Source organism: Schistocerca americana, chromosome 6, assembly GCF_021461395.2.
Source record: "Schistocerca americana isolate TAMUIC-IGC-003095 chromosome 6, iqSchAmer2.1, whole genome shotgun sequence".
Taxonomy (NCBI): domain Eukaryota; kingdom Metazoa; phylum Arthropoda; class Insecta; order Orthoptera; family Acrididae; genus Schistocerca; species Schistocerca americana.
Genome location: NC_060124.1, coordinates 104,740,870 through 104,753,599, shown reverse-complemented (window position 1 = coordinate 104,753,599; position 12,730 = coordinate 104,740,870). Strand labels below are relative to the sequence as shown.

At 44.9% G+C, this 12,730-nt stretch overlaps 1 protein-coding gene across 1 annotated transcript; it reads right to left on the bottom strand.

Moving 5' to 3' along the window:
- Nucleotides 1–681: 681 nt before the first annotated feature.
- On the bottom strand, nt 682–12,441 carry LOC124619993. Its single transcript, XM_047146657.1, has 2 exons — nt 10,957–12,441; nt 682–819 (listed from the first exon to the last, which is right to left on the bottom strand). Exons 1-2 carry the CDS (start codon nt 12,439–12,441, stop codon nt 682–684), a joined length of 1,623 nt encoding a protein of 540 aa, XP_047002613.1.
- Nucleotides 12,442–12,730: the final 289 nt, after the last annotated feature.

Below are 12,730 nucleotides of genomic sequence, written 5' to 3'. Positions count from 1 at the left end.
GACGGATCACAACCGAACACCTCGATGCACAACTGGAGATCTTTGTCAGTAGTTCTGACATAGTCGTCCACCTGCTGGACCGCTGGATGTCTCGCCGCCTAGCAGAAGTTCTCGCACCTTCTGACTTCCATCTGTTTGGCCCAATGGATGATACATTCTGCGGGAAGCACTACGTGGATGATGGGGAGGTTACTGATGCAACAGGACGTTTTCTCCGACGTCGACCATTGAGGTGGAACCAGAAGTGCATATAGGCCACGCTAGTGAAGGTGGCGTAAGCTGTAGCACTGAACGGAGATTATGTTGAAAAACAGGATTTTGTAGGTAAAAGAGTCGTGAAAAATATGGTGAATTGAAATCCTGAACAAAAACAACCTGCTTTCAGATGAAAAAATGAGTTGCATAACTTATTGAACACACCTCATAGTTATTGTTCCTTAGCACCGTCAGAAATGTTGACAACAGTCGAATCAAGTAGGTCTTCTGCTATTGAACTGTTACTGAACCTGCGCCACGCATATCAACAAAGCGTCATATTTTCTGGCAACAAGATACCCCTCTTCGTGGTTAATCGCAAAGTTTGTTAACGGCTAGGTTCTACTATCTGAAGTTCGATATACAGCAGACACTGCATCATTTTACGCGTTGAGAGACCACGTGTCCTCCACAAAAGTATCCTTGTTATTCTGGACAGTCTTTTATGCTGGGTACTCTGAAGAGCAGTCTGGGAATCTTCACTAGATACGATCCCTTTGAGAGTCCAGAATGGGCCTGTAGCGCTCCAGTATGCTCTAGTATTTTCAGTTGTTCAGTTAATTTCTATAAGTAAAAGTGAGATTAAGAATCAGAAATACACACTCCTGTGAATAGCCCATATAAAAGACCATGACCTGAAATTCTCTGGCGCCGGTCGATCTATGTCCCCTCGTTATCCCAGTTTTAGCAATTATACAATGTTTATCCGAAACAGTTGTGAACTCGTTACTGATACTGAGTAGTATCTTTTCATAATTTTTTGTTTGGTTCTGCGTTTACGATACTGCTTTACAGTGACATATACATCGAGAAGCCAAAACATTATGATCACTGTCCACGACGAAACTGAATGCAGCATGGTGGCGTTACTAGTACCTGACGCGTTAAATAAGACCAAAGGGGATTTTATTCTAGCGACGATACAGGCCACTAATGGGAAAAACCACCGACATACGCGACTTTGAGAGAGGGTACCTTGTTACAGCTTGGCGCTTGGAAACTATCATTTTGCAAACGTCGAAGTTAGTTCCGTGCTACTGTTGTGAGCCTCTATGAAAAGTGGATGAAGGCAAGGAGGTCGGAAGCTTACTTGTTCTGTAAAGCAGGACAAGCGGCCACCTATGGTAGGTGTGAAGACAGAGATCAGTGCCGGCGTACATTCTACAGTCCACATTGTGCACATGGGTCTCCGCAGCTGAAGACATCTACGTGTCCCCATATTGAGGCAATTAAATAGCCAATTGCGATTTCACTGGCTACGGTATCGTTGGAAACATTTTGTCTGGTCCGATCAATAACGTTTACTGTTTTGTCAGGTTGACGGACATGACCGGTTACGCCTTCATACAGGCAAAAGATTGCTCGAAACATGAACCTCGCCACTGACAGAGGAAGGGGCAGTATTATACACTCCTGGAAATGGAAAAAAGAACACATTGACACCGGTGTGTCAGACCCACCATACTTGCTCCAGACACTGCGAGAGGGCTGTACAAGCAATGATCACACGCACGGCACAGCGGACACACCAGGAACCGCGGTGTTGGCCGTCGAATGGCGCTAGCTGCGCAGCATTTGTGCACCGCCGCCGTCAGTGTCAGCCAGTTTGCCGTGGCATACGGAGCTCCATCGCAGTCTTTAACACTGGTAGCATGCCGCGACAGCGTGGACGTGAACCGTATGTGCAGTTGACGGACTTTGAGCGAGGGCGTATAGTGGGCACGCGGGAGGCCGGGTGGACGTACCGCCGAATTGCTCAACACGTGGGGCGTGAGGTCTCCACAGTACATCGATGTTGTCGCCAGTGGTCGGCGGAAGGTGCACGTGCCCGTCGACCTGGGACCGGACCGCAGCGACGCACGGATGCACGCCAAGACCGTAGGATCCTACGCAGTGCCGTAGGGGACCGCACCGCCACTTCCCAGCAAATTAGGGACACTGTTGCTCCTGGGGTATCGGCGAGGACCATTCGCAACCGTCTCCATGAAGCTGGGCTACGGTCCCGCACACCGTTAGGCCGTCTTCCGCTCACGCGCCAACATCGTGCAGCCCGCCTCCAGTGGTGTCGCGACAGGCGTGAATGGAGGGACGAATGGAGACGTGTCGTCTTCAGCGATGAGAGTCGCTTCTGCCTTGGTGCCAATGATGGTCGTATGCGTGTTTGGCGCCGTGCAGGTGAGCGCCACAATCAGGACTGCATACGACCGAGGCACACAGGGCCAACACCCGGCATCATGGTGTGGGGAGCGATCTCCTACACTGGCCATACACCACTGGTGATCGTCGAGGGGACACTGAATAGTGCACGGTACATCCAAACCGTCATCGAACCCATCGTTCTACCATTCCTAGGCCGGCAAGGGAACTTGCTGTTCCAACAGGACAATGCACGTCCGCATGTATCCCGTGCCACCCAACGTGCTCTAGAAGGTGTAAGTCAACTACCCTGGCCAGCAATATCTCCGGATCTGTCCCTCATTGAGCATGTTTGGGACTGGATGAAGCGTCGTCTCACGCGGTCTGCACGTCCAGCACGAACGCTGGTCCAACTGAGGCGCCAGGTGGAAATGGCATGGCAAGCCGTTCCACAGGACTACATCCAGCATCTCTACGATCGTCTCCATGGGAGAATAGCAGCCTGCATTGCTGCGAAAGGTGGATATACACTGTACTAGTGCCGACATTGTGCATGCTCTGTTGCCTGTGTCTATGTGCCTGTGGTTCTGTCAGTGTGATCATGTGATGTATCTGACCCCAGGAATGTGTCAATAAAGTTTCCCCTTCCTGGGACAATGAATTCACGGTGTTCTTATTTCAATTTCCAGGAGTGTAGTATGGTGGAATTTCAGATGGGCACCTGGGACCAATGGTAGAAATCGAAGATACTAAGACTGCTCTGAATTTCGTAAATTATATTGCAGACCACCTGAGTTGCTTCATGTTCGATGGTTTCCCTCCCCAACATCTACATCTACATCTACATGGATACTCTACAAATCACATTTAAGTGTCTGGCAGAGGGTTCATACAACCACCTTCACAATTCCCTATTATTCCAATCTCGTACAGTGCGCGGAAAGAATGAACACCTATATCTTTCCGTACGAGCTCCGATTTCCCTTATTTTAACGTGGTGATCGTTCCTCCCTATGTAGGTCGGTCTCAACAAAATATTTTCGCATTCGGAGGAGAAAGTTGGTGATTGGAATTTCATGAGAAGATTCCGTCGCAACGAAAAATGCCTTTCTTTTAATGATTTCCAGCCCAAATCCTGTATCATTTCTGTGACACTCTCTCCCATATTTCGCGATAATACAAAACGTGCTGCCTTTCTTTGAACTTTTCCGATGTACTCCGTCAGTACCGCGCAGCAGTATTCTAAAAGAGGATGGACAAGCGTAGTGTAGGCAGTCTCCTTAGTAGGTCTGTTATATTTTCTAAGTGTCCTGCCAATAAAACGAAGCTTTTGGTTAGCCTTTCCCACAACATTTTCTATATGTTCTCTCCAATTTAAGTTGTTCGCAATTGTAATACCTAGGTATTTAGTTGAATTTACGGCATTTAGATTAGACTGATTTATCGTGTAACCGAAGTTTAACGAGTTCCTTTTAGCATTCATGTGGATGACCTCACACTTTTCGTTATTTAGGGTCAAATTCCACTTTCCGCACCATTCAGATATATTTTCTAAATCATTTTGCAGTTTGTTTTGATCTTCTCATTACCTTATTAGTCGATAAACGACAGCGTCATCTGCAAACAACCGAAGACGGCTGCTCAGATTGTCTCCCAAATCGTCTATATAGATAAGGAACAGTAAAGGGCCTATAACACTACCTTGGGGAACGCCTGAAATCACTCCTGTTTTATTCGATGACTTTCCGTCAATTACTACGAACTGTGACCTCTCTGACAGGAAATCGCAAATCTAGTCACATAACTGAGACGATATTCCATAAGCACGCAATTTCACTACGAGCCGCTTGCGTGGAACAGTGTCAAAGACCTTCCGGAAATCCAGGAATACAGAATCGATCTGAAATCCCCTGTCAATAGCACTCAGCACTTCATGTGAATAAAGAGCTAGTTGTGTTTCACAGGAATGATGTTTTCTAAACCCATGATGACAATGTGTCAATAGACCGTTTCCTTCGAGGTAATTCATAATGTTCGAACACAATATATGTTCTAAAATCCTGCTGCATATCGACGTCAACGATACGGGCCTGTAATTTAGTGGATTACTCATACTACCTTTCTTGAAAATTGGTGTGACCTATGCAACTTTCCAGTCTTTGGGTACGGCATGGCTGTAACGGATCGTGCAGCCACGTCTCGATCCCTGAGTCAACAGATGGGGACGTTTGCAAGACAACAACCATCTGCGCGAACAGTTCGACGACGTTTGTAGCAGCAGGGACTATCAGCTCGGAGACCATGGCTGCGGTTACCCCTGACGCTGCATCACAGACAGGAGCGCCTGCGATGGTGTACTCAACGACGAACCTGGATGCACGAATGGCAAAAAGTCATTTTTTCGGATGAATCCAGGTTCTGGTTACAGCATCAGGATGGTCACATCCGTGTTTGGCGACATCCCGGTGAACGCACATTGGAAGCGTGTATTCGTCATCGCCATACTGGCGTATCACCCAGCTTGATGGTATGGCCATTCGTTACACGTCTCGATCACCTCTTGTTCGCATGGACGGCACTTTGAACAGTGGACGTTTCATCTCAGATGTGTTACGACCTGTGGCTCTACCCTTCATTCGATCCCTGCGAAACCCTACATTTCAGTAGGATAATGCACGACTGCATGTTCCAGGTCCTGTACGGGCCTTTCTGGATACAGAAAATGTTCGACTGCTGTCCTGGCTAGCACATTCTCCAGATCTCTCACCAACTGAAAACGTCTGGTCAACGGTGGCCGAGCAACTGGCTCGTCACAATACGCCGGTCTCTACTCTCGATGAACTGTGGTATCGTGTTGAAGCTGCGTGGGCAGCTGTACCTGTACACGCCATCCAGGCTCTGTTTGACTCAATACTCAATACCCAGGCGTATCAAGGCCGTTATTGCGGCCAGATGTGGTTGTTCTGGGTACTGATTTCTCAGGATCTATGGACCGAAACTGCGTGAAAATGTAATCACATGTCAGTTCTAGTATAATACATTTGTCCAATGGATACCCGTTTATCATCTGCATTTCTTCTTGGTGTAGCAATTTTAATGGCCAGTAGTGTAATTGGTATACAGTCTGGACCAGCGACGGTACTTTCGAAGAAGCTGACTGCCCGTGTCAGACGACCAGAATCAGGATACAGTGGTTTGAGGGGCGTGACAGTGAACTCAGCTTGATATCTTGGCTACCAAATTTTCTTGATCTGTTCCTGATGGAACACATCCGGCACGCTACTGGTCGCCAGCCCTATGTCCATAAACCAGCGGCCAGTAATTTACGGGAATTACGTGACCTGACCACAGACATCTACCGTAGTGCTACATACATCACGAAACCTGCTAAGGACTCGTCGGGTCCATGCCACATATAACAGCTGCTGTACCGCGTTTCAGAGGTGGACCCACCGGTTACTAAGGAGATGGTCATAATGTTTCAGCTAATCGGTGTATATATCTTGTCACTTTACGTTTTCCTTAGTAGTAATACTACCATTTCCATTCATTGTCATTAACATTATTATTCTTTTGTGCTTGACGTGTCCTTTTCGTGTAAATATTTATAATACTTACAGTAAATGTAGCATGTACGTAAAACTGACACGTGAGGGAGAGAGCGCTGTATAATTTTGGTATCCGGCGGGCGGACCGTGGCTGATGTGACAGAGTGTGTGTGGTGTGTGTTTGGGGGCGGAGGGGGGGGGGCAAAAGAGAAAAATGGACGTGTTTGATGTTGCTAGAATTAGCTCGCTGGTGTGACATGAAGAAAAAATTGGCAACTTCCGTATCATATTTTACAGATTAATATGACTGTGCACAAGTCAGAGAGTGACTATAATACGAGTTTCATGTGGTAGAAGTGTTGTATTTATCAAGTACGAACTTGCTTCCAGGCAACATGTTTCCAGTACAAGCAGATGCAGAAGCGTTGCAGTCCGCAAACATAATTTACTCAGGAAACGAGAAATGCAATCTTTGTAGCTGGATATGGGGGGGGGGGAATACTGTATTGGCGCCACCATCTTCAGCCACAGACAGCGTTAGGTGACATCGTTCAACAGCTACTTTTTGAACTGTCAGAAAGCTCTCACTTATAGTTGACGCACAGTTTCATTTTATTTTTTAATGTATTTCTGTATTAAAAATCATTATTTTGTAATAAAAGTGTTTCACTAGCAACTGAGTTGAACGCTCGCGGCCTTATTGTTGGTTATAGTTCTCAAGTTTAACATATCTAGAATTTCCAGTTACATTCATCTTCATGTTTTATAAAATATATTAATCAAAAATAATATTTCATTTTGTGTCTACAGTGATACTTTTTGCTATTTGAAGTTTTGCTGTGATAAGATGAACAAATGTCACACTTTGTGGTGTTGTTAACAGCTAAACACGATTTCTGACTAGTGCCATTTTTTGCTCTTATTTGTCAATAAATGTGTTTACTGGCGTTTTTGTGGGGATTTCCTAGTATATTTGTGAGTTTCAGTAATTTTAATAGCGAAATTTACGTATCCTCGTACAGAAATTTATGAAATACGCACGAACTCTGGCTTCCGTCGTTAGAAGTTTGCGCTTAGAACACAAAGTTATTTCTCACTGGAGGGAGGTTCCGACAATGTGGGTATATTGACTGTGGCAGCTATAAGGTTACGTAAACATGTCTTTCGATTCTGAAACCCATCATACAGCAACTTCCTAAAGTCGTGGATGAACTTATTTGCTCCTTCAGTTGTTCCTAGGCGATACTGCGGGTGATGGGAGCTTACGTCGCAAATTAGCTTACATTCTTCACGTAATAAGTAATTTATATTTTCTTATTTTCGCTTCCTAATCGTGAATGTTTTGTGTTAAAGAGGCAGGTTTTTCCACCTCTCTCATTTTCCATGTAACTTGCTTACGAATTTGACACGTGTATGTGACTTGAAAGTAAATACTGTGAAATAATTTACGTCGAACGGTTTTCATTTTCGTAAAGAAATAGGTGTCAGACTGAAAACCAACCGCCCTCTTCTGTACCTTAACTATTAAAGCAAATTCTGAACTATTTGAAATTGTTTGCAATCGTTTTTCCGGAAAGACCAGGTAAACATACAGGTGACTATTATTTATGTGGCGACAACAGTTAACCTTGGAAAGCGCAGAAAAAGAGTGTTGAATGTCAAAAGAAAATAAGTGTGCGTGATTGTGGTTACTCACTTAAAGAAAAGGGAATCAAGAACAACATAGATAGCTAACACTTAGTGTAATGGAGAGCCCCTTTAAAGAAAATCGTCTGTGCCATACACATGTTTCTGCTGTTTATATAATCTGTAACAACTCGGAAAAAGTACATCCACTAATCTCCGAATACAAAACGAACATTCATATAAGCATAATAAGTGCTGGTTGCACTGCTGCATTTACCATCAGTCTCCTATACGATTCAAAATGGCTCTGAGCACTATGGGACTCAACTGCTGAGATCATTAGTCCCCTAGAACTTAGAACTAGTTAAACCGAACTAACCTAAGGACATCACAAACATCCATGCCCGAGACAGGATTCGAACCTGCGACCGTAGCGGTCTCGCGGTTCCAGACTGCAGCGCCTTTAACCGCATGGCCACTTCGGCCGGCCTATACGATTCCTTACCTGAAAATACTAAAAGTCACGTAATTTGTAATAATACTACTAGTGTTGGGGAATGTTCAAAATGTTTGTGAATGGTGGTATAGGTAAATAGGGCTTGGTATGATAGTATGAGCTGTTGCAATCTGAAATCTTACATAGCCAGGCGGTTGCAGGAGCAACAAAGGAAGTTTCGGAAACAGTCATATCGTTACCAGATTTGCTAATAACTTGCTCTATTACAGAAAAATCACTCGTTTTACAGAGTAAGCAGTTGTACACGGAAGGTCATTGATCAACATCGAAATTCCAACTAAGTGTCAAATGTATCACTTTTCAGGACACATAAAACATTTCGCATCAAAGAATCGAACTGACTTCCTACGGAATGAAAGGGCGTTTGTATCTAGTTCCAGTATGACAATGGATGTCAGTAGAATACGTGGACATCCCGATCCCCGTGGGCACACGACTGAAAGCATTTAAGGACTAATGGTAACACCTGAGACATGTGTTTAAATCTCTTTATTCAAACGTGACGGCGTTTGGTGACACGTTACACCGTCAACAGGCCCCTATATTGACAAATATTGGACCTCTAACCAATTTTCCATACTGCCCTAACAGGGAATAAAAATCAAACTCAGATTCCGTAGACCTGCTCATGCATGAAAAGCAAGTCCCCAGTAGTTTTTGATGCGTGTAGCGGGCACTTCATGCAGGAGCAGGTCTGCGGACTCCGAGACTGATTTTTATCCCCTGTCACGGCAGTGCACAAAGTTGGTTAGAGGTCCAATATCTGCCAATAGGTCTGCGGACTCTGAAACTGATTTTTATCCCCTGGTAAGGCAGTTTAGAAAGTTAGTTACAGGTCCAATTTTTGTCATTAGAGGGGCCTGATAAAGGTGCAGATCGTCATCGAAACCGGTCGCATTTGAATAAAGATATTTAAACATATTCTGAAAGTTTTACCATTCATTCTGATATACTGACTGGCTGTTGACCCACACTTCGTCCGGAATGGAAAATGCATAAACGGACTGAAACCAATCCACAAGGCAGTATGTTCCGTTTTCAATCAGAATGCCTAGGAAAAGTAAAGGATATACTGTGCGGACAGATATAAATCGACATTCTTACTGTAGTTTGCTATTGTCATTACAAAATACTGCAGAGTTCATAACATTTGGGGTGCTAGAATTAATAATATTAATGAAATGGCATCCGTCCATCCTTGAGGGATGATGGTGTAGCATGCTTGGTTCAGAGTCTGCAGCGTCTGCTGTGGCTAAAAAGTCCCACTCGAGAGTGGCAGTCCCTACTGCAGTTTGGACATGTGAAATTTGACGGACTTCGAACAGAAGCCGCTCTGTCTCTTCGCTTTGTCCTCTTCCTGATTTGTTCCTGTGTGCGTTCGTCCTCTGAGAGCTTGACGCCGTTGCGCACAGTTACTCGCCACCTGATACGGTCATCTGCAATACTTTCCCAGCGACTTGGATTGATTCTGGTCTTGGTCAGGTCTCTCTTGCAGACATCCTTGAAACGAAGATGCGGTCGTCCCATTGGCCTCACACCTTCCTGAAGTTCGCCGTACAGCAGCTGTTTCGGTATCCGCTCAGGATCCATGCGCCTAACATGTCCCAACCATCTTAGACGTCGATGACTCAGAAGTGCAAAGATGCTGGTTGTGCTTGCACGATGAAAGACTTCGGTGTTGGGTACTCTATCTCTCCAAGAGATCTGAAGGATCTTCCGGAGACAGCGGAGATGGAAGCTGTTGAGTCGAGATTCATGCCTAGAAAGAGTTGTCCATGTCTCACAGCTATAGAGAAGGGTGCTTATAACACAAGCGTTGTAGACTTTTAATTTAGTTTTTGTGGTAAGCAGTCCGTTGTTCCATACTCTGTTTTTCAATCTAGCCATGACAGATGATGCCTTTGCGATTCTGTTAGTAAGTTCAGTGTCCATGGACAAGTTGCTACATATTGTGGATCCCAAGTAGGTAAAGTCATTAACTATCTGGATAGGATTGCCATCAATGCTAATGGATGGAAGGTTGGTAGTGCTCTGCGCCATGATCTTAGTCTTTTGAAGGCTGACGAGTAGACCAAACTTTTCACAGGCATTTGATAATTTGTTGATTATATACTGCAGCTCATCTTCTGTGTTCGCTACTAGAGCTGCATCGTCTGCATACAACAACTCACGGATAACGACTGTATTTACTTCGGTCTTGGCCTTGAGGCGAGCAATATTGAAAAGATTTCCATCAGACCTCGTATGTAGATACACTCCCTCCTCACACTCTTCAAAGGCAAATCTGAGCAGAAAGGAAAAGAAAATCCCAAACAATGTAGGAGCTAACACACACCCCTGTTTCACACCGCTATTAACAGGGAATGCTTCTGATGTTTTACCGTTGAAGCAAATTGTTGCTTGTGTTTTCTCATGGAAAGAGACAATTATCTGCAGTAGTTTAGGTGGGCATCCAATCTTCTGCAACAGTTTGAAAAGCCCATTTCTGCTCACTAAATCAAATGCTTTAACAAGGTCAATGAAAGCAATATAAAGTGGCCTCTGCTGCTCACCACCATTCTCTTGTAGCTGTCGTAAGGGGAAGATCATATCTACGGTTGATCGGCCGGGCCTGAAGCCACACTGAGATTCTGGGTAGATTCTGGAAGCTAAGATCTGTAATCGCATTAGGATGACTCTTGTATAAGCTTTCCCGGCTACACTTAGTAATGAAATGCCTCAGTAACTGTTACAGTCACTTCTGTTCCCTTTCTGTTTATATAGAGTAACTATCCTCGAATTCCGCATACTCATCGGGACATAACCTTCTTCCCAGCTGGTTGTGATAAGTGAATATAAATGTTTGAGAAGAACAGACTTGTTATACTTAATAACCTCTGCAGGGATCCCATCTTCACCTGGGGCCTTTCCGTTAGCAAGAGAATCTATTTCTGTACTAAGTTCTTCCATAGTAGGCATTGCATCTAGTTCTTCCATAACTGGCATTTGTTTGATGGCGTCACATGCATCCTTGCTAACTTCATTCTCGACTGCAGACAACTCGAGGTAGTGTTCAACCCAACGTTCCATTTGTTTGCCTTCATCAGTAATGACTTCACCCGTCTTGGACTTCAGAGGAGCTGTTTTCCTGACAGTTGGTCCAATTGCTTTCTTAATACCGTCGTACATTGCCTTAGCATTCCCAGAGTCGGCCGCTTTCTGTATACCTGCACATAAATTCAGCCAGTAGTTATTTGCGCATCTCCTGGATGTTTGCTGTGCCCTGTTCTTTGCTTTTCGTAGGTCATCTCGAGTTCTTTCATTTGTGTTTCTTTTGTAAGCAAGCAGGGCTTTCCGTTTGGCCTCAGTGACTGGCTCCATTTCTTCCAAATTTTGCTCGTACCAGTCCTTGTTTCTTTTTCCTTTTATTCCATAGGCCAATACTGCTGAGTTGTAGATTTCACCCGAGAGTTTTGCCCATTTCTTATCAACATTCCTTTCTGCTTGCACATTTCCTGGGAAAGCACTTTCAAAATTACTGACAAAATCCTGCTTTCTTTGTGTGTCATGAACATGATCTGTGTTGATACGGGGATGACCTCTCGGTTTAGCGTGGTGACATTTCTTAGGAGTGAGCCTCAATGTGCACGCCACTAGGGCGTGGTCTGTGTTGCAATCAGCACTATGATAACTTCGTGTCAGTAGCACATTTTTGAGACCAGTACGCCTAGCTACAACTAAGTCAAGTTGATGCCAGTGATGAGAGCGCGCGTGTCTCCAAGACACCTTGTGCTGATCCTTAAGCTGGAAATATGTGTTTGTGATACAGAGTACATAAAAGCAGCAAACTTCAAGCAGTTTCTGGCCATTTTCATTCATTTTTCCCACCCCATGATGTCCCAGGCAATTCGGCCATATGTCGTTATCTGATCCAACTCTAGCATTAAAGTCCCCTAGAATATACAGTGTCTCGGTGCTAGGTACCTTGGCTATTCTGTCACTGAGTAAATCATAAAACAGATCCTTCTCTTCCATGCTGGATGATAAGGTAGGAGCGTACACATTTAGGATGTTGACAGTGCCACTTGAGGAGCATATTTTCAAATCAATAATTCGCTCTGTTCCACCGGATGGTGGCACAGTACAGTCCAGGAGGGCGTTTTTAACAGAAAATCCTACGCCATGAAGTCTTGGCTCGTCTTGAGACTTCCCCTGCCAGAAGAATGTGTAATTATCCTCCCTGATAGAGCCCGCATCTGGAAGCCGCGTCTCCTGCAGTCCCGCGATGTCAACATTCAAACGATGGAGCTCTCTGTCAATTACGGCAGTCTTACGGATGAAATCAACCTCTTGGGCATCGTAAATGTACCTTGGACACATGGTCCTAACATTCCAGGTGGCAATACGAAATAGTGATTTCTTTATTATTTCATTTTTGTTGTTGGTAGGTGTACTATATCAACCCGCTTGTCGAAGATTACTTCTAAGCTTCACACACCCCGTGAAGCAGGCGGATAGTGGCGGGACAGCACCTTATTGGCTGGGGGCTGCCCAGCTTGAGGCGGGCGGTAGCTGTCCAATGAGATGCAATGATCTCTCCCACCGTCGGAAGTGGCCCCTGGCACTCGAGTCTTACGCCAATCAGACAGAGCTTATAACCGGTAACTGC